Source organism: Lagopus muta, chromosome 9 (genome assembly GCF_023343835.1).
Source record: "Lagopus muta isolate bLagMut1 chromosome 9, bLagMut1 primary, whole genome shotgun sequence".
Lineage (NCBI taxonomy): Eukaryota > Metazoa > Chordata > Aves > Galliformes > Phasianidae > Lagopus > Lagopus muta.
In genome coordinates this window covers 12,415,226-12,437,657 of record NC_064441.1, presented here as the reverse complement: position 1 = coordinate 12,437,657, position 22,432 = coordinate 12,415,226, and the positions used below count along the sequence as shown (strand labels likewise).

Sequence of the window (22,432 nt, the reverse complement as noted above, 5' to 3'; positions counted from 1 at the left end):
TGTCTCCAAGGAGAGCGCTCTCTTGCTCTCTTAAGTGTCCCAGGCTGCAGCTTGATTAATATGTAATTCCAAGCTCTTTTACTTTTAGCAACATTCTCCTGTTTCTTATCCATTGACAGCAGGTATATTGAATTTTTAAATGGTCAGATACTAATCTTAAATTTATATTAACTTAAAATCCCCAACTGCGCCTAACAGAAATATTGGTGTGTCTGGGTCTGAGCTGAGGCTAGGTGTACTCTGGGCTGAGCAGTTAATTGCCTTTGACTTTGCTAAGCTCAGTAGTATTTTGAGGTCAAACATATTTCATTAATGTTTACACCTCATTACCTCTTTAAAAAGATAAAAACTCAATTTTTAGTGCTTATTTCTGTTTGCAAATTCATTTTCAGTTTATCTGACGGTGAAAGCATTTGCTGAATTTCACTACGTAATTACTGAATTGCTAACTCCAAGGAAAAAACTATTTGCTGTAAAGATTTCATATTTGCAGCTTAAGAGGTGCTGATTAGTTCATGTTTTACTTCAGAACTTCTTGGTAGTATCAAATCATACATAACCACTGATGAATTTCATAATTTATTTTTCATAAATTTAACATGCACTTTTGCATAAACTGCTTCTGCAATTTAAGGCCATAAATTGAGCACAGACAGCGAACATAAAGTGAGCTGATTTATTCAACAGAGATTTTACCTTCCTGTCTCTTGCTCTTTTCTCTACGATGGAAATAACTATTTGCTCTTTTCTTTTTTACTTTTTTACTTTTTTTTTTTTCCCCAACAGGAAAATATGTGCTGCAACACACAGGTAAGTTCTTGTTCATTTCAATAGCTGGCTTTATTGCTTGGTGCATTTTAATGTTAGCTCACCACCTCTCATGGCCTTTCCAAAGTTTGTTCAGTGGAAGGAGAGGACAGGGCACAGTGAGCCCTTGTCTGTGTTGAACAACTTTGCTTGTATTTCTTTTCTACCCAGCCTGGCAACAAGCAGGATACAGACACAAAATGCCGGCAAGGTTAGCCTCAGTCCATTGAATGGCCTACATTTTCCAGGAGCCACACATTCTGCTTCCTGAAAAATGAGAAATTTGCTGAAACAATAAAGCCTTTTGCTCCATTGTACAGCCATACTTAATGGCATTTTAAAAAGAAAAAAAAATACTGAAGTCACTGTTGTGCATCAGTTAAAAAGTAATACTGCCTGCAGTAATGGAAGACAACAGGATTTAGCTGCTAAGGTCTAGGTTTCTGGCACACATACACAGCACCTTTATAATTAGGATTCATTTTGCCAAAGCTCCCTGGGTGAGGCATTGCTCTGTCTCATACCACGTGACTGGAAAGCCACAGAAAAACCTGGAGACAGCACTCGAGCTGATCAAGTGGCTGGGAAAGATCACTAACAAAATGTAAAGGGTGTGGAACTGAGCTCGTCAGTAGTGCACACAACAGCTCAGGTATGCGATGGGCTGCAATGAAACAGAAAGCATAGAATCATAGAATCATGAAGGTTGGAAAAGACCTCTAAGATCATTTAGATCAACCATCCATCACCAGTACTGCCCACTAACCCTCAGTGCCACATCTACCCTCCTCTTGAACACTACCTGGGGTGGTGACTACATATCTTCCCTGGGGAACCTGTTCCAGTGCCTGGCCACTATTTTGGAGAAGTTTTTTCCTAATAACCAAGCTGAAACTCTCCTGGAGCAACTTGAAACCATCCCCTCTCATCCTATCAGAGCCACATTCATGCAAGTCCAGTTACTTTGGGAGGATGTGCTAATGCCAGCTGTGCCACAAAGTTCCAGCATTCAGATGGAACAGTTACACAAAAGGGACTGCACTTTGGAGCAGGGTATCAGCTACAAAACATCATCAGAATGGCATCTGGGGCACACATAGCACAGCCCCATGTTACAGCTTCTTGTGGCCATGTACCTCCCATCCAGCACGGCTGCCCCTGCTAGCTGCTCACCTCAGCAGGGCCTGATTGCTCCTCAATAAACAGTAATCAGTGGAGAAATATTGACTTCCTCATCTGCTTCCAGCTGTTCTGGTTCAATAACTAGGTCAGCTAAAGGTTAAACCAGCAGAAACACTAGCAGCAAGCTTAAATACCAACAAATAAACTAAAAAGAAAACAGTCACTGGCCTGGCTTGCCTCTCTCTTGTCCACTTTCCCAAGTGTTCATGGCCCCGGGGCTGCTCAGCCTCTGTCATGGCCATGTCTTGTGTCTAAGGCCCAAACTCACCTCAAAGATAAGTCGATGCCATTATACCAGCAACAAAACCAGCCTGACTCCTTTGATGCACGCTGCTGTGATGCATTCATAACTTCTTGCAAAGCTATGAATTATGTCAGAAATCACAGCCCAAATCCAAATTCTTGCATGTGCTATAAGCCTAGTACAACTTTAAAGGCATTACACAGTTTTTGGCAGTGTGTTCTCACATACTTGCACGTGCATTTTTTATTTTCCTAGTGGCACATCATTCCATTTGCAGCTGAAGACGTTTAAGCTTTGATGGGAAATATCTCGCTTTGCACACACATGCAGGGAATACATACTTCAGAGATAGTGTAATCTGCAGTTCTTCCAGAGAAAACCGGAGGGAAGCTCACTGTGCCGGTCTTAGGCTTGCAGCTGCCATTTCCACGCCGGCACTGCCACCTACTGAACGCTGGGCTGCTTGTATCAGCGCTAGCGAGAAAACAATGGAAACAAACCTGTCTCTTCTGGGCAATGTACCTGTAGAAGGTTTTCTTATTGTTTTTCACGTCCCTTGCCAAGTTCAGTTCTGCCTGCGCCTTGGCTTCCCTGATCCCACGTCTGCAAGTCCGGACGGCATTCCTACCTCAACCTACCTCAAGTGGCGGGTCGAACTTCTTTGTAGAACACAGGGTAATGTTTCTCTGGGACAAAATCTGTAAGGTGTCTTTTTTAACTTGCAGATGACACTCAGGATTCCTCAAAATGATCACAGAAACAACGTTGGGAAAAGTCCTCAGAAAAATAAGTAAGTATCAAGATGCCTTACATTTTATGTTTTGTATAAAGGTGGAGGTTTGGGGTTTCTTCCCTTCTTTTCCTTGCCTTCTATCCAGAACCAAATGCATAGAGATGACCAATCCACTGGCCCAGAGATTCTCCAGTGTTTGTGCGTGCTGGGGAGGTAGGAGGCCCCTGGGAGGCAGCTCTGCTTTGTGTTACTGCAAGATTGCTGTCAGCAAACAACAGAAGAAAAGAGAGGATGATAAAAAGGAGAGAGCGTAAAGCATGACGTAACATACCTTTCCAAAAGGAGCCTTATACCAAATGGCCCAACAGAAGCTTTAGGTCTCAGCCTACTTGTTTTTAACTTCTCTACAATGCAACAACATTTAGTCAGCAGAAGATGTACAAGTGGCATGAAGGTTCAGAAGCAACTTTTTGAGGTCTTGGTCTAGGTTCTAAACTGTTGCTCAGTTTAGGAGGGGGACTGTAAAAAAGGCATAACGTGGAACAGCACAGCCAAATCCTAGAGTGATCCAACCCAGTCCATAGACACAGCATATATAGGCATGTGTCATGAAAGCTTGAATAGAGCTTACACAGCCATGATACAAGACAACACCTCTCTCTGCTGGCTAGGTTCGTTGCTGCACCCCAGAAGGGCAGCAGATTTTGTTTTTGTTTATTGCTTATGTTTATTTTTTAATCTTTCTTACCTCCTGTCTCACTAATTCCAACATCAGGTTCCATTACATGATTGCTTTTTGACTGAATTGGCTTCTTCATCTCACGGTCTAGTTTTCTCTCTGCGCAGCAGGTCTCTGTTTCCTTGCCCTAGCTGCACAAGCTCCCCTTCCTGTGAGTCCTCACAGCAAACTTCTTCCTCAGCATCTTCCAATCACCATTCACATTTATCAATTCCTATGCGTTTCTGTCACACAGCATTAGCATTCTTATTCATGCAATGCCCATTAGTAGTCAAATATTTATGCCATGACATTTTATAATGTTTCCTTGAACAAAGATTTTCTTTATCAACCCAGCATTCCCAATAAGCTACACCTGAAATACAGTAAATGATCTAGATTTCTTCAGAAGAGATGGGAAAACCAACTGCTTTTCTCTTTCTTGACAAACTTTTATTGTTCAGTCTCTGCTCCCATTCTCAGTTTTTCAGCATTGAGAAAAGTTATTCTCGCTAGTAAAACCAAGGCAAGGTATGTAAGGCATGTATGGACTGGCTTTGGGTCTACAGAAACACCTTTATAAAACTCATCTGAGTTCAAACACCTTTAGAAGACAAGCTGTAACATACTATACCTTTAAACAGTGGCCCTCCTCTCCTCCAGTTCGCAAAATTCTCTTTGATCAAGTAGCAAAACCCCAATTTTGTTTTAAGGCTTCGGAAGGGGTAGATGATTTTTCTTCTCTCTTTCTTATGATTTCATTTTCTGAGAAACCCAAACTATGTACACATTATTTTACTGAGAAACATCATATAAATTATGTTTTTCTCTGACATATAGACCCTAGGGTTTCATTAAGTGACTGCGACTTCTGAACAGCTGGAGATGAAAAACTTACAGGGATGATACAGATGGAAAGGTCATTAACAGAACACAAGAAATCCATCTGCAAATCTCCCTTTGTAAAGGTTTTATGTAACAGTTTTCTCTAACCTAGATGGAATTGAATAACATGCAGTGTGCTGAAAAACTTCTCATGTTTTCCAAAGCCTGGAATATGGATAGGGGATAAATCATTGTCTTGTTTACGGTCTGATAGATGAAAGTGGGAATTTCTAGAGCCTGTTTTTTTTTTAATCAAGTATGGATGCTACTGTGGGTTCTTCGAAATACAGACAAACTGCTTTAAGAATGATCTATTCTGCATTTAGCACAATCAATTTCAAAAATGCACAAACACACTCGTCTCTTGAAGTTCTTGAAAAAATAAATGAATAAGCAATCCATAATTAAATATCATTAGGAAACAGTAATAGATTATGACAGTGGTAGCATACTGTTTGGTGAACAAGAGAGCTATCCTTTGGTAGCTTTAGCTATGAATTCTCAAGTAATATTTTCATCCTCACAGAAAACTATTGTGAAGCATCTTGCAAGGCAAAAGAGCTGTGGAACCAGCACCATAACTACCCAGTTAGCCATCTGATAGAAAGTTCCTAGTCCAGTGGTCCCTGTGTGCTTTAATGAATCAAGACTGTAGTTCTTTCCTGTTATTACACCAGTTCTGGCAAATGTGTGAGGCTTAGCCAGGGTTTCTTTCTTATAATAAATATTTTCCCTATATAGTTTGATCTGAGAGACAGATGTGATTGTTTTTGTCTAATTTTGCATGCAGCTTGGACTGAGGGTGTTTTCAGGCCTTACACTGAACATCTAAGCAAAGCAATGCACACAAGATCTTGAGTTACATGGAGCAATGAATATAGGCTCCCAGTTAAATTATGTTAGCCCAATGATCCTAATACCTTGCTTATATTTGCATTCACTCTTAAAGTGGTCCCATGATATAAAATTGATGACAAGATGCTTTTCAGACAGTACTAGAAACAAAAGCCAGTGGCTACTTCCTTTTAGTAGTCTCCTCTAACTTCTAACTTCACTAGATTATTATAATTTTTACAGCGAATTTTGATAGTTCTGCTTCTTTAGATTACTTGTCTTTGAATGTATTTACTTGGTAAGCTGGAAACAACAGAATATCAGCATCAAGCCAAAACTACCAAAGAAGTTACATAGAAAACGATCAGAACCTCTTTATTAGGCTGACTGCTTATATTATTACTGAACAAAGAAATAGATCTCTTTTTTAAGAATTAAGTTTTTAATACAACAATTCCAAATTTATTGGAAAAAAGGCTGCTATATATTTCTATACATTACAGTATTGATCTGTACAGACAAAAGGTGCTTATTTGAATACAACAGTGTCATTAGATTACAAAACCAGAAGCTAGACAATAAAGCCTTTAGTTTATAGAAATATAATTACAAGAGTAAGAGGTCCACTTCTTCCACTTCTCACATTCTCACTTGAGCTCTGTAATCCACTGGGAAGTGGGTGGTTTATTTTCTTCCTTCTAAATACAAAGTTCTAGATTTCACTGCCACACTCCCGCTCGCTGTTGGCTGTCACCAATACTCTCAAAAAACATGAAATCCTAGGAAGGAAATAAAAAGCAAAAAAAAGGAAACAAAAAATCCTTTTAAAATCTAGATCTTGGTTGGTGGTTCTTTTGCAAGGTATTCAAAGCAATTCCCCCCAGAAACTTTACGTGATGAGAAGCAGCTGGAAGTACCTCTTTCCAACCTAATCCCTGAGTCTCTTGTAGAGAAAACAAGGCATTCACAAAAAGAGAAAAAAGTGGTGGAAGACTGGGATGTTTATCATTATCAGAAGGCATGCTTCCTTTACTTAGGATTTCCATCCTAACTTCCTTTAGCCTGACTCAAGTCCCTTCAATTTTACCTCAAACTGGATTCTACCATAAAGGTCACTATCTTTACATATGGGAGACCCGTATTCTGTGCCTGAAGTCCTTGCTTCTTCATATTCCCTACTCTTCACCTACATCCTTGCACCTAAAAACACACAGTTAAGGAAAACTTAGTCCATATGCAGGGCAATAAAAGCTGGCAAGAACTTTCCAAACTCAGATGCTGCATACGCCTGTTTCCTCCCTTTCTGGAGCCTGACCAACACAGGAAGAGTGCACTTTTGAAACAGTACCTGATGCTGAAGTGCACAGGTTAATTGGAAACACAAGCGTGGTAGAGTCAGAGTGCTGACAACGATGGCATGAAGTCAGGTGTACTTTGGCCCCCACAGAAGTCTCTGCCCACAGAAACAACTCCTCTGAGAGCATTTAATCCCACTCATCTTGATGCTTCATGTACTTCCAAGAAGAAGGATCAGGAGGAGCTGGATGCAGCACCTATCTGTCCAGCCCACCACCTCAGTCAGCTGTTGTGGCATTGGTTGGGCCTCCTGGCTAATGCTGTTCTGTACGTTTCTGTCTCACCACCCACATAAACATGCTTGCCTCTGCTTATGAGTCTGTAGAGTTGTCTTTTACAGGGTTTGTTAATCTGATTGTGAAAAGTTCTTCTTAATATAGTCAGCACTTCATGTAGCCTCGAATAAGCTTAATATCCAAAATATTCCCTCCAGGGTTAGCTTTACACACAAGAAATCCAGCAAAAGCTCTCAAACACTTTGAGAAGCCTATAATCAAAACCTTTATCAGCTGAGATGAAGTCAGTTCATACTCAAATATCAGTAAGCTACAGACTTACGATAAGGAAGCAAGCGCCGAGCATGACAGCTTTCATTTTTACATCAAGGTCCATTGGAAATGAGATTCCAAAGTTATCAGTATCTGTAAATGCTTCTTTCAAAAACCCAGACCACTGCTTAGAAATCCTCCCAATATTAGAAGCCTCATCCAAAGTCTTCACCTGTTTTAACAGAAAATTAAAAAAGAAGTTGTTCAAGAAAGCTTTAAATTGTGTTATTAAATTAATGCAGTCACTGAATGCAACTATTGGTACTGAAAGACAAACCAAACCATCAGAAAGTCAGAGTGAAGTAACACAGGCATCAACTTAATTCTACATCTGACTGGAATTCAATGTTTTAATGGTATTGGAAGTCAGCTACTGCATGCAAACATGCACGCATGCATGTACACACACACTGTGTTGGGAGTGTTGTCTTTTAGCCAACGGAGTGAATTAGTACATCCTGCCACTCACCACGAACAGCTCAAGGGAAAAGCAAACATTCTCTTGTTCCAAAACAGAGGTTAGCCCTTTCTTAACATTGTTTCCTAAAGTTACACAGTGTTCATAGTTCTATGAAAGCGTAATCTCCCACAATAAAATCAGACTAAACTTGCTTCAGCAATTTACAACATCATTTTAAACAAAGTTTAATTAGTTTATCTACTAGTTAATTTGTATGAAAATGCTAATGCATTAACCAGTATTGTTTTTAAATAAAAGCTGTAATTCTTCTGTCATTCCAGTGTATATTTTAGGTCCAAATTATGACTTACTTGGTTAGTGAATGACTATTAAATGATTGGATGAGTGGTTGTGGAAAATCATCTTAATAAACAGCTAATACAACTGATAATAACTTTTTTTTTCCTGTTTGGGAGTAACACCATGGATTAAAAAAGATTTTGCTTCCAAATTTCCATTAAGAGATTTGCATGCAATCACAAGGAATCAGGTCTCAGATGAGTGTCTTTCATATGTGATTTCTGGAAGTTTGCCAGGCTTTTCCAGAATGATCTACCTACCTAGAGAACTGAATTGACTATATTAGCATTAAAAGATTATGTTCTAATTATTTTGTATATACCACAGTATAATTGTAATAAGAGAAGCAACAGACTACTATCAAAATACCATTTGAAAGGAGATATATACAAACAATTCTTAGCATTACATACCTCAAAATTAACATCCTCACAACAGCTGCAGACGACACAAGGGCCACTAATTTTCAGTACATCCATTCTTTTCTCATCCTGAACAGTAAACTTGGACAAGCAGGGATGCCAATTCTGGACAACATAACCTACCGGTGTTCCTGGAGGTGCCTGAATTTCTATCTTCAGAGGAAAAAGAAAATCCCCACGTGAAGCAGTTTTTTATGCTTGAAGATATTCATTAGACAAAAAAAACACAGTAATATGCAAACTGAACACAACTTATTCTTCCATAACAACCCAGCTTTCCAATGAAGCCGCACTAGGTTTTCCGCAAACAATTTCAGAAAGCTGAACACATATTCCAAAACCAATACGCAACTTCAACCTTCACTGAAATCAAAAGCATACTCCTGAGCTACAGAACATATAATCTATGGGTCTAAACTGCAAAGATCAATGTATGTGAAGGAAAGATTCTAAGCATCCTGAAAGTCAAGGCCTCATAGGGTGCAGCTACTACACATCTGTCAGTAAGAGCTCTGAGAAGGCTCAGATTTGAGACTCCGTCCATAATCATCACCTGAGATTCATTAATATTAAAGAAGATCTTATCCCTCATAGTGAGAAGTGACTCACCTCCTGTAAGCAGCAGGGGAAAAAACATGACGAACACCTGAGGGGTCTCTCCAGCCTTATCACCTCATGACCCAGATTGTCCATAATCTTTATAGTGAAAGGTCGTGCTGGCCCACAGCAGTTCCTTGTGCAGCAATCAGTGTCCTCTGCTGCAAAGTACACCCTTTGTCCCAATGAATTCTTGATTTCATATTTGTTGTTCGATTCCAATCCAATAAAAACTGAAAAAAGTAACAGAACTGTTAGTTCCTGAGGTGCATCTGCATGAACAACAAATAATAAAAGCACCAAGCTAACCCTAACCTACTGCTCGGAAAAGCTTCATTCGGAGACCAGAGGCAGCTCTGATAGAGGGAGCAGTGGGGAAGGGCCCTCAAGCATAGCAGCCCAACAGAAGTTCAAAAAGGACAAGCACTACGAACATGGTGATACTGAAAGAGTATGGAGACGTCCATCAGTTCCCCTCCCTACAGTCACGGGTGCCTGCTGCAAGAGCAAGCATTACCATTCCTAGCTACACAGCAGGAAGTTTCTTAGGGAAGAGCAGAAGGTATGGTGAAGCAGAAAAGGGCTCCAGAGGGCACAGTTAAGTTCATATTCAGAAAGCCACAAAAAGGCCTCACAATCAGGATTCATAGATAAACAAATATAAGATGTCAAGAGTCAATCATATAAGCCAATCTGCTATAAAAACATTTCACTTACTCTCAAGAAGTTCAATTTGCTGATGAATTAGTATCTGGTCAATCTGTTCATGGTTGAAAAATAAAACAGAATAAATAGTTAGCAAGTTGTAACTAGGATATACCAGTTTTAAGAAACATTGCTTCATTTCAGAATACAGTGTTAATGTCAATACATTGTTCAGAGATTGATATCTATCAGTAAAGCTGCAGACATGACTCATGTCTCCCTCTCATTTTAGCAGAACAGTGTTACAAGCACCAGAGCAGATGATGGAAGCTGTACCAGACTGGTCTGGCTACAGGCATGCAGGTCTAACGTACTACTTTCACAACTTGGTGTGACTCCACAACACTACAGTCTGAAATCCCCATGTCAGATGCCTGCCTCAGGAGTCTGCACAGAGAAAAGCAGGAACCAATAGGAGGAAATTCAAAAATTTTAAAGCAGAACCTCAGCTACTGCTCAGTTCTGAGTGAAACTAAGGAAACACCAAGTTTGGTATTGGTTTATTTTCTGAGAAATATGCACATCCATAAACATCAGCATAAGGCCTTTGTATTTACTCCAGTGATGACATAAACTACACTTTTAGAGTCAAAGGGTGTTTCCTGTGATATATACTGCAACATGGGAGCAATATTCATTTTGCTGAGAACATTTTCTAAGTTTGTTACATTTGATTAGAGACACTGAGAAAGCATCATGTAAGAAAGCAAGCTCATATATTGTGCTACAGGTGCTTGTATACGTATACATATAAATGTAATGCATCTTGACAAATTGCATTACATCTCCCAAACAGTAGCTTCAGAAATGGGAAAGATATGCAATTGCTCTGTGCCCACTGTCCTTTAGCATGACACTCAGAAGGAGCGGGTATCCCTCAAAGTGCTCTGGCCATAACAGGCACTTCCACACTCACATGTGCATCACTCCTCAAGAGGCCTCACACAGCAGCCTAAAAGCAGCAACTCATGCAGCTGCAGTAAAGACAGATGTGTTTTCTTGCTTTCTCCCAGGTGCAGGCTGCTTCTCAGGTGACCACCTGTTTCCTGGGAAAGGATAAAGGGTGCAGGTACCTGTGTGAGATATTCCAGTCCAGGAGGGCAGTTGGGAATAGGAGGAGGGATGGGCATCCAGATGGCCCCGGGAGGCTGGTTCTGGATGGGTGGAACAGCAGCTCCAGGTGGGTTTCCCATGGGATGTGCCTGGTAAGCATAGGGCCCTGGTGCAGGAGTGCCTGAAGAGACAGGAGAGACGCAGTTAGGGAACTGAGGTCTTGAAAAAAGAATTGTATCGTGGACCTTCAGAAGAGAAGAACATATAAATTATTTTGAACTACGCAGATTCTCATACCTACAGCGTATTTCAGTTAGGGATATTACAACTGTCATGAAGGAAGTTATGCCGGATTGGGATGCTCTGATCACACCAGACAAAACTAAATGAAATAAACAAATGCGTCTCTCTTGAGCATAGTATTCACTATACTATTCACACGGAGATTAGTTAGAACTGTTCGAAGGACCCCCTCCCGTGCGGCAGCGGGCCGCAGCACCTCCGCAGCAGGGAGCCCTGCGGCGTGCCGCCAGGTGGCGCCAGCAGCCCCGTGTCCGGAGAGCTCTGACGTCGTCACCAGCAGCTGCGGAACGGGAAGGGCGAGCTGCCCCCGTTTACCGTTACGGCAGGCTGGTGACAGCTCCAGTCAGATGCACAGTTCTGTATTTTGCTCAGAAGCACGCAGGAGCTTGCAAGGAGAAACCAGCATGAATACTTTCGTAGAAAGTCCGAAGACAAGTGGTTCCAGAGATGTTGCCTCATAGACCTCGTGGTTAACCTTAGCACCAGTGCCTCATTATGTTATAAAACACACTGGTTCACGTGAAAGGTGACGCTGCGGCCATAAACCATACAGCATGCAGGCGCGGCGTACAGCCCCGGAACAGCAGCACCGCCCACCGCAGATAAGGACCCACCCTCCTGCAGAGCTGACGGCTATCAGTGTGTGTTACATGCAGCATTCGGGTAACACAGCCACTCCCTGGCCTTGAGCACAGGGAGCACGTGCTCGTTCCTGGAAGGCTGCATACTCACAGAACTCGGATTTCCTAGCTGAAAGACGCACAAGGTTTAATGTACACACAGCACAGAAACTTAAGCCAAACACTTTGCACTTTATAAATAATTTATGCCTGGAGCCTGTTAGATACTGTTCAGCTGATCTGGCTCTTCAGAAAGCAGTTTGCTGCCAGAGTGATAAGCTATTTGTGAGTGCTCTGTTCTGAATGGGGAGCAGAAAACGAGATTAAAAAGAGGAAATAAATGGAAGGTACAACCACATGCAAAGTACAGCAGCAGGAAAAGAAACAGAAATAGGATCTATGCAAACGACAGAACTGTGAGAGGAAAACAATCCTTCACTTCTGGATTACTAGAGAAGAAGAAACTGAAGAACTGAAACATTAAAAAAAAAAAAAAATCTGATCATCAGCAAGAAGGTGCCACACATTAATTGTGTTGCATCAGTAGCACTTCCCTACTAAGCTCACCCCCAGCAACCACTGAGGAACAGCTAGCATTGCAGACTTCCTCCACTGCTGGACTGCTCAGCACACATAAACATGTAACACCGAGAAGGAAAGAGTATAACTTTCCACCAGAACAGATATTAACAGAAACATTACAGAATTAATACAGAATTGTAAATCGGAGATGGCTGCTTTGATGGAACCTCCTGCTTCCCATGCACACCTCATAACCAAACAGCAGATCTGTAGCCAGGCAACCTACCGTAGAAGTTCCCAGCTGCATACTGCGGGTGGCCATATGGGGCCTGGTTTCCTGGTGCATAGCCAGTATTGGAGAATCCAGGTGCTGGTGCTGGGTTATTTGCTGTAAGAATGCAACATACGCTTTGAGTACTCCTCTCACACACGGGAAAAGGTCCCCAACACTGCCTTCTTTTTCAGAGTAGGTGTACAGAAATTAAACTGCTGTTTCCTGAACAGCAAAATGAGCTTGTATTTTATCTATTGAAAATATGTGTATTAAAGCATGACATAATTCAAAGGGGTTCTGATTCTTAGTATGCTTAAAAAAGGACAGTTACTGCACTGTCATGCATATCACAAAGAATATCACAAAATAACAGAACTGGGATTTGAACTGTTTAGCTGGAAGCCACACCCAGAGGTCACCTAGCCAAGCCCTGCCAAGCAGGATCAGCTCACTGTCCATCTGCACCACAGGGACATTTGTTCATTCACATTCACAGGAAGCTTCAATGCAAAGAATTGTCCCGGAACTGACAGGCTGCACTCCCATACAGAACAGACTGGTCAACTACAACTCCTTCTCCACTACATAAAACTTTTCTCCCAAGTTCTTCTTGCTAGTAATGTGCTAATTTGTCAGCTAACCTGCTGACTTCAGAGTTATGAATTTAGTAACGTTTACCAACATCAGCATGTAAGCAGAAGTAGCCTGTGTTTCAAGATGATTCAAGATTTGAAAACACTGTGTAAATTATTAAATTTTGACATTTGAATCCAAACATTCAGACATCTTTCCTAAAATTGTTAGGCAAATTTATATCAGTTTAAACTAACACTGCTTGAATACTTAAGAAAGAATATTATCTTTACTATAACACAAGACAACGCTGGCCTGTTTTACTCACCTTGCATTGCTATGGATCTTCTTGTAACCGTTCTGCAAAACAACATATTTATTTATTGGTTTTTGAATATACAATTTCACAGAAAGGCCACTCGCCATTCTCTATTAATTAGCAGTAAAAGATATATGAATGTCTAAATTATATGGAACTGTTGAATTACAAATAGAAGCTAAAATAACTGAATATCTCAGCTTCCTCCTGGGCCACCACGAAATAACCCTGCATTGCCTTTGCCTGCTGCACTCCTGCTTTGTGCATCCTGAAACCATGCTCAATTCGTTGGAAAGCATCGGTTATTCAACTGCAACACAGGATGACATTGTGCAACTATCGAAAGTCACTGTGCAATTCATATGAACGAGTATAACAGTAATTTCAGAGCAATTAGTTTAGTTATCCATGCATCCAACAAAACCTGCTTGGGTAAATCTTGAAGCAGCTGCTACTAATAAATCTCCACACTATTTCACTTTTCAAGTAGCCCTGCTAGATATTATACATGAAGACAAAAATTGCATATATAAGAGGTAGGCTAGCACATGCGAGTGAGCATCCACAGCAGACTGCCAGCAGCAAAAGGACCAGCTGTTTGCCTTTTTCTATTGTTCTAGGGCTTCCAAAAGGACTTGAATAAGCAAAAGAATGTAGCAAAACCTAGAGATATATTTTGTCTGTTACAGTTCATCCAGCTAGTCAAGTTCAGCAAAGACGCTCATACAAAACTGGGAATTTAATCTGAAAGCAGTTATTTCCCATTTCTCATTCTCACAGCAAAAGCTAGTATTAAAGAGGATGCTGAATGGCTGTGGGACAATGTGGCATCCAGCTCACTGCCCAGCTTACACACAACATCCTCTTTGTTTAATAAATTAGTTTTAAAAGTGATCTTCTCTATATCCTTTTTCTTCTTTACTAGCATACCCTGCTAAGAGAAATACCATGCTGCTTTATGTATTTTAATTGGATTCCAGTTCAGTATGTGTATAGATTTAAAAAAAAAAAAAAGTAATCTAAAAAAACGCATCTTCAAAAATAAAAGAAAAAATCTGAAATAATGCATTAAAACTACTAATTAAACCTTGTCCTTGCTGATGATAATCTGGTGTGTCACATTTAATATATGACCATATTAAAATATACTGACAAAACTTTCAGCTTGTGGGAATACACAAATTCAAGGTGATTTAAATATTTACATAAATGGATCTTTTGCAAGTTTCAATGTATCAGCTCACACTGTGAGATGTTCTGCATACCTGAACTTCTGAAAAGTACTAAGAATTACAACCGAACCCTTTAGTAAAGGTCAAGCAGAGACAGCAGCATAGGATTTATTCAACAAAAAGCCTTTATATTAGCCCAGAGTATTTTCTCTCCCTACAGCCACTTGCACACTCCTCTGTGTGACTGAAGATTCAGAAATACTGAGATGAGCTCTACAGCTAGTAAAGACTTTACAAAATTCACCTCCCATTTCATCAGACACGACACTAGTGTTGACATTTCTTTCACTAATGTTATTTCTCTATTGCTTTTATCCAGACTCCTGCCACCTGTGATTCAGCTACCATGTCACAGCACTGCCAGTCACACCTTGCTTTTCATCCGTGTGATTTCATCGATTGTGAAATAATGTAAAATTCTGAAGTACCACAGGAACAAGGAACAAAATCTCATTTTTCTCAATTGTGTTACACAATAGATTGTTCAGCCATTCTCATATGCATGGGGAAATTCCCACCTGGTGATGAAAACGTAGCAATGAGCAGTGAGCTTTAAACCTTCCCAACCCAAGTTATGCCAGGATTGTAAGGATCCTTCAGATGCCATGCTGGGTGCCACAGAGCCCCGCTGATGGCACATCCCTGTGGAGAGGACCTGGCTGGGGCTCTGGGCATGCCCCACACTGGAGCTATTTGGGGTCAGGACTGGGAATAGGACCATGTGCCCGGAAGACATCTTCCGTTCTGGTCAAGCACTGCCCTTTCCTGGCTGAGATTCCCATGGGATTTCATAGCTCTGGGCTCACAGGGGATATAAATACCCTCCCCTGGTAGAGGAGAGACCTCTCAGGGTTCAGTTTACTCAGAGAAAAGCAGGAGTGATTTTGCTGGCAGGTTCCAGTAATGACACTCATGAAATGGTTTCTGGATCACTGGGAAACCTGACATTTCCAGGCAGAGCCAGCCCTGCCACCAAGCAAAGGTGGAAGGGAACAGGCTCTGTGCCTTCAGGAGTGAAAGGGACCAAGTCCAGCAGCCTCACGCACTGCCCATGCCCGGAAGCACTGTGCTGCCCACCTGCCTGCACAGCAGGAGCTCCCAGGCTTCTCCCTCTGCTCTGACATGCTGCATTCAGGGCCTTCCACAGCTTAAACTCTATCAACCAACAACAACAACACACCCAACCTGTTCTTTATTTTCTCAAATCATTAACAAGTACCACAGAAGTGGCACTGAGGTGCAAGGCGCTGCATTTGTCCCTCTCAGGGAAGTTTGAGCCCAGGCACCTAAGGTCAGCAAAAAACTTTTGGAAAGGAAATTGGGGAATTATCTGTTCTGAAGGAAGTCAGAACAAAGCAGTTCCAGTTTAGAGAACAGTATGGGAACACTGCCCTGAGACCAACCCCTTTCAATGGGCCGCACAATGCCCATGCTACTTTTCCACCCCTTACTCTTCTCAGAACTGCATTACACAGCCTCAGTTTCTAGATCTTACCCCGATGCACGTCTGAAGCGATGATGCACTGCTTTCAAGACCCCTTAATTCACTGAACTACAGGGCTTCTGCTTTCTATCTGAAAAGCGGCACTGCTTCCATTCGTGACCACCAGCTCCATCTCCGACCCAGCTGTGCACAATGCTGCCAAGAGCACATTAACATGTGTCCCCAGACACAAACACTATGCACAGTGCCACTTACAGACCCAAACAGGCCCTTTCTGAGAAAGCACGTGGTTTAGAAAACAGACTTGAGGAGCGAAATAGCCGTAAGGCAAGCATTAGTTCACCCCAGCTAACTTTATAGCACCTCTTTCTATCGCTCATTATTTCAGACTGTTCAAACGCTGGATTTTAACCTTGACTGCTTAGACTTTAACCCTGTTTACATAATTAAACAGGTGGGTTTTTTTGTGGGTTTTTTTTGTTTTTTTTTTTTTGTTTTTTTTTTTTGGTCAAAATTAACAAAATAGCTTTTCAAGAAGGAATTTAATGACCTGCAAGTGACACAAAATTATTTTCTGGTGCAGTGACATACCTCCTCCCTTACACAGACCTCCCTGATCCCCAGGGCCCTGCATACAGCCCTGGGGACATCGTGCAGAGCATCCCGGCTCAGCCCCACCCGGGTACCACCGAGCCCCCAGTGCCACCAGGACCACCACGCATCCTCAGCACTGCCAGAAACGAGATCTCCCCATAAGCCCACCTTCGGAAGGAGTTACTGTGCCACTTCTAACAGCCGGCTATCCTCGAAGAGAGAGATTCTCTATTTCACCGCACAATCCCCCAGTGAAAAACGTGACCCTTCTGATCATGAAGCATCCCCGTGACAAAAATACAGATACCTTCAGAAGTACCCGGAGGAAATCCTATGCGGCGAGCACACGCCCCGCCAGCACCTAGAGACCGCTCCGCACTGCCGCAGCGCTCAAGCGCGACTCTTAGCCCAGCGGGGCGGGTGCGGCCGGGAAGCGCCGCCGCCCCCGAGCAAAGCAGAGACCGGCGCGGCCGGGAAGGGGCACGGCCACGGGTGCACGGAGCCCGGCGTGCGTCACGGCCCCGCCCGCGGCTCCCCCGCAGAGCGGCCTCAGCCCGCCGCTGACCCGAGCTCGGCGCTGGTGGCGGAGCGCGAGGGCGAACATTAAAAAAGCCCTGAGTATTTCTAGAAGGCCTTGCACGGCTCGAAATTTAAAGTGGTAATGGCTCCCCCGGTATAACTTCTGGAACTGAAGTAACGCAGGTGCTCTTTAAGGAGGTTTGGCTGTTCGTCTACTTGTTTCAAACGCTATTTGGCAAAACCAGCTGGTTTATGGGAAGCATTGCTCAGGAAGAAAACAAAATGAAACTGCCTTTGATTAGTGCTTATCCTGGATGCCGTTTGTGCATAGTTTCCCGAAAACTGAAAAAAAAGCTCTGAGCATCTTGAGTTGTTCTAACAGCAGTGCTTGGAGGGCAGTTATTGCACTCCTATACTTTGTAATTCTAAAGTTCAAGCTGGAATGGCACTTGGTCTTGCTGAACCAGGTGGGTTGTCTCGTCATAGGAGAAGATGAGGCTGGTCAAGCACAACCTGCCTTTCATGAACCTATGCTGGCTGGGCTTGATTCCCTGATTGTCTTGCACATGTCGTGTGATTGCACTCAGGATGATCTATAGATCCTGTAGTCCATGCTAGGGCTGCTGTTTTCCATCTATATATCTGCAAAGCAAGCAGCACTTAATCTAAAACAGACACATCTAATTGCAGTAATTTGTGCATGCATGAATCCCAAGACTGCAAATTAAATTAGAATCCTTACCAGACAAAAGAGAAATGAGTAAACGAAGGTCACTTTGTAACCTTATATATTCTACAGCTGCCCTTTTCTATCTCCCAAAATAAAGTCTTCATCTGAATATTCAACTTTTATAAATAAATAAATATATATATATATATATATATTATTCTGGCTGTATTTTGAATTTCATCTAGACAATGGGCATGTCAGAGATTTGGGGATTTTATTTTGGTGGTTCTACCAGCTACATACAAATCTAATCTGGAGTTGTCATTATTCTGCATATCTGCACTGAGTCCACTAAGAGAATTAATACTGGACACCAATTTTTGTCAGGAACAGATATATGTATATTTTCATACAGTTGGAAAATCAGAAATACATGGTAGTATATGATAATATTTTTCCTTTACAACAGGAATGAAGTTGTTAGCTAGTTCGACTTACGTGCAAAGATTTAAATACTCTATTTCAACAAACATGCTTGTTTGACATAGGGATGAATGTTGTTTCCTGCATAAGGATGTCCTTGTCCTGTCAAGGAGAACGGCAGCATATCCTTCCTTTTTCTCTCAGACATTTTTCTGGAAGAAACCTACTCACCTGCAGGGGCAGAAGAAATATGCCATGTTTTACACAACACTAAGTAAATGGCCAGCCTGCCATACAGAACAATACCCAGCTTGTTTTCTCCAACTGAGATCACTGGAGTCACAACAGGCTGTCAGTCAGATCACATAGTGCCTCTTTATTTGCCCCAGAGAGCAGATTTAATCAGTGCCTTAAACATTTGAGAGAGAAGTTGGAATTGCTTCAAAAGAAGTGAGAAAGGCACCACGCTCCTTCTTCAGGTTTATCATGTTTAACTGGAATTAAACATTATTTGTAGATTCCTGATCCCATTTTTGAGATACATTGCGTGCATTCAGAGTGCTTAGAATATCACAGCCACTTCAACCTCCAGTCCTCCTAAACTCTGGCACCTTGGTGGAACCTGTAGCATCCAGACCTCAACCCTGTTGATGAAACATGGCGAGAGTAACATCAGATCACCACCACTGTGTCAGGGATGATGAACATGTAGCAAAAAGCAGCTTAAATCTAAGCATATGAAAAACAGATAAATTACTATTATTATTTCTCTGGTATGGAACTGGGGCAAACAGATTCCTTCGCAGCAACAGCTGACAGACAGAGAAATGAGCTGATGTCTTCCACATCCCAAATTGTGCTCTGTTTTTGGTTCAGTAACTGGGCCTTGACTAAGATAATAAAAGATGTATTCACAAAACTAGAAGACACAGCTGACACAATAAGTCAGTATTAAAGATTTGTAGCTGTGGTAACAGGACTGTTAGCTTATTTGATTTCATTTAACAATGTCAAGTCAGCATCAGCTTGCAGCCTGTCTAATGACTTTCAGGTTCTCCTTTGAGAAGGGAAATGGAGAAAATAGTTTTAATACCATTGCATTTTTCGTTAAATCAGCATTCTAGTAATAGAGTGGTATGGATAAGAATTCTGAATTGCTTGGTTCTTCCATGTTGACCTGCTAGGTGTCCACTTAGGCAGATAGGGACAGTCATTTAAACAGGGAAAGCAATTCCCAGAGCGAACAAGCAAGTGTTGGTGTGCATCTTTTCTCGAAATGTTGGAACAGAAGGGGAAAAACAATAAAACAATGAAAGAATCAACACAACATACTGGATTTTGCTACTAAATGTTTTTCTGCCAAACCCATTTCTTACACTGAGGAGAAGGCTAAATGAAGTTTTGCTGCTGCCAGCCAGACAAAATTTTGAATGCCAGCATTGCAAATGAACGGACGTAAGCTGCTTTAGAGTAGGAAATCAGGATATAGAGTGGAAAAGAACAACTAGGCAAAAAGAAATACTATGCTACAGATTGCAACATTTAGGATTAACTGGGATACTACAAATGTTAAATGCAGCTTGAGTAAATCCTGTTTTCTGCTGAAGTGTTCTTTATCCGGCAAATAGGTATTTATGAGCAACATTCCCATAGGCATGATTTTTTACCTAAAAAGCATAAGTAATTCAGGCTTAAGAATAAATCAGGAAAGTCAGCTCCAGCCAGCTCCTGTTCCCTATCCTGCAGGCACACAGTGTGTGTGTCAAAGTGCACACTCCAGCTTTCCAGGCAGTCTAGAGCTGCTCGCATTTGTGTTTAAGTTTATTTCACCATCAAGGTCTTGTGTTTAGGCTCTGTTGTAGGCAGCCTTAGAGTTCCCAGCACTGACAAGATGCCTGTGCCCCTGCACCCCTGCACGCTGCCCTGCTGCCATTCAGGTACTTCCAGACCCAGCATCCCTGCCAGTGCACGAACAGGGAATCGCAGCTGGTCAATTCTGTTAGGCTTCCTGGGGCCTTGAATTGCATTTACCTCCATTTTTGAAAGCCACATGGAAAAAAAGCACTGCAGACAGCAGCCATCCACACCACATGGCTGCATGGCTGTAGTGAATAGGTTGGTGTTAGGCATGAAGGGATCTGCATGTGGGTCTCCTCCACTGCCCAGCCTCACTTTGTTCCAGTACAACAAAGAGTATCTGAAAGCACTCAGCCCCACACCTGTTTTTATTTACAGTTAGCTAGTCTTATACATCCTAGCGTTGTTTTTGAATTTGAGCTTTTGAAAAAAAAACACTTCACTTTGACTTTACTGTTGTTAAATAAATCAGGGGACGTTTGGATTAGAAATTTAGATATTAAGAAGAAATTCTTTACTTAGAGGGTGGTGAGGCCCTGGCACTGCTGCCCAGAGAAGCAGTAGATGCTACCCTCCCTTGAGGTGCTCAAGCCCCGGGCAGCTGAGCTATCCGGGGAGCAGCCAGCCTATGGCAGGGTTTGGTAAGTAGATGGCTTTAAGATCCCTCTCACCCAAACTGGTCAGTGATTTTATTATATGATGTGATAGTTAATCAGGTGCCATAGGTCAGTAAGAGAGGTGCTGAAACATGGAAGAGTTACAAAGGGTGCTATTAGGGCTGTGCCATGAGGTACACTGTGCACTCACTTCTTATCAGCCTGAGTGTGAATTTTGCAATACCTGAACACATAGCCAGACGGAGAACAGAATGTGCATTTTTGCATAAGTGACTCATCTGATAAGAATGTTCTGGCATCACTGAGGATTTCATTAATGAAGTAGATTAATTAGGAGGTTGTGAAGGTAAAAGGGACACTAGATCTGCAAAGGTTTATGATGCACACCGACAGGTCAATTAAGAATGTTCCAAGGAAACCCAGGACAAGAACTAGGAGATACAGGAGGCCGGAAAGGGGAAAACATTGGAAAAGGAAAACATTTATTTACATCAGACATAAACTCTATTTAATATTAAGTCTTACTTAGATGTCAACATCAGGTACAGCGAACTCCCTTATCTCATGAATTACTTTGGATGTGGAGTAATTACATATGAAGAGATTGTTTATCACAGAATCATAGAATTGCTGGGGTTGGAAAAGACCTTGAAGATCATCGAGTCCAACCACAACCTAACCATACTACCCTAACTCTAACAACTCTCCACTTGTTTATCAAAGCAGAAACCTCTCTCTCACTCTGGGACTGTTCTTTAGAAATCCTGAGCACAGTTTTCAGGAGATTTAAACTTAGTCCTATTAGTTCTTAAACTAAGAATGTCAGATTTGTTACTCACATTTCTGATGGACTTGGTCAATACATGGTGTGATAAATTGTATTTGCCATCCAGTTCCTGATTCAATTCTTGAGTATAATAGAGCTGCGAGTCGTCAATGATTTTCTTAAAACATTTTTTCTTTCTTCATCATCTTCTCTCAGCAATATTTCTTAACTACAAAAGATCAGAGTATTATGGCTCGAACAGATCAGCAGTGCACTAGAAAAATGACTTCACCAAGCAGATGTTTGTTCTGTAATAAATCTCTGCCATATTTTTTCCACTGAGCTTATATTTTTAAGGATGTAATTAGACTTAACAAGTAGTTGAAAGCATTCTTTTACTTTTGCCACAAATATTTCATTCTCACCTTGTCCTTCTTCACTCCATGTCCGCTCTGTTCTGTGATGGTCTCAGTCTTTCCTGGAAGTTACACTATTGTTTCACAATTATTCATCTTCATCAAGTGCTTCTCTGGCTTCCCAGTCATTCCACCTTTCATAACACTGGGACAATGCTAACCAGGGTGGTGACAGCTCAAACTAAACACACTGTTCCTAAAACGTGCCAAACCCAGTTCTGACAAGAGCAGACAGAACAATTGACCTAAAGGCTTCAGAGAAAGCTGAGGCTGCTTGTGCAAGCAGGTCACTATGGGGTCAAGTCTGATGTATGCTGATTCTTTCTCCTAGCCATATAAATGCATCTTCTTATGCCAACAGCATTCCAGCCAGTTTCAGAGCAGGACTCACATGCACACAACTGTTAGAGGAGATGACTTTTCTGTTGAGAAACACATG

The 22,432-nt window shown here is 41.7% G+C and overlaps 2 protein-coding genes across 6 annotated transcripts in view; both read right to left on the bottom strand.

Moving 5' to 3' along the window:
- Window positions 1–4,043: 4,043 nt before the first annotated feature.
- Window positions 4,044–17,305, bottom strand: LOC125697565 (phospholipid scramblase 1-like). 2 transcript variants are annotated; one of them, XM_048954898.1, is made up of 9 exons: window positions 17,033–17,305; window positions 13,465–13,496; window positions 12,576–12,677; window positions 10,865–11,025; window positions 9,804–9,846; window positions 9,099–9,319; window positions 8,481–8,642; window positions 7,318–7,479; window positions 4,044–6,182 (listed from the first exon to the last, which is right to left on the bottom strand). In XM_048954898.1, exons 2-9 carry the CDS (start codon window positions 13,469–13,471, stop codon window positions 6,123–6,125), a joined length of 918 nt encoding a protein of 305 aa, XP_048810855.1. In that variant the 5' UTR covers window positions 13,472–13,496; window positions 17,033–17,305; the 3' UTR covers window positions 4,044–6,122. The 2 variants fall into 2 exon arrangements, with proteins under 2 accessions (XP_048810855.1, XP_048810856.1); XM_048954899.1 differs by lacking the exon at window positions 17,033–17,305 and adding an exon at window positions 16,894–17,021.
- Window positions 17,306–17,564: 259 nt separating this feature from the next.
- LOC125697566 (phospholipid scramblase family member 5-like) overlaps window positions 17,565–22,432 on the bottom strand; it is a 211,712-nt gene continuing 206,844 nt past the window's right edge. For 3 of the 4 annotated variants that reach the window (XM_048954900.1, XM_048954904.1, XM_048954901.1), the window contains exons 11-14: window positions 22,003–22,415; window positions 21,651–21,806; window positions 18,413–18,568; window positions 17,565–17,886 (exon numbers count right to left, since the gene is read on the bottom strand). The gene's annotated coding sequence lies outside the window, so the exon portion shown is untranslated. The other variant, XM_048954902.1, reaches the window with a different exon arrangement.

Excerpts from the sequence above, each read along its gene's own strand:
- LOC125697565 (XM_048954898.1), bottom strand. Across the intron at positions 11,026-12,575 it reads TGCAGCTGGGAACTTCTACG|GCACTCCTGCACCAGGGCCC; the intron begins GTAGGTTGCCTG and ends CTGTCTCTTCAG. Across the intron at positions 8,643-9,098 it reads TCCCCTGCTGCTTACAGGAG|ATAGAAATTCAGGCACCTCC; the intron begins GTGAGTCACTTC and ends TTTCCTCTGAAG.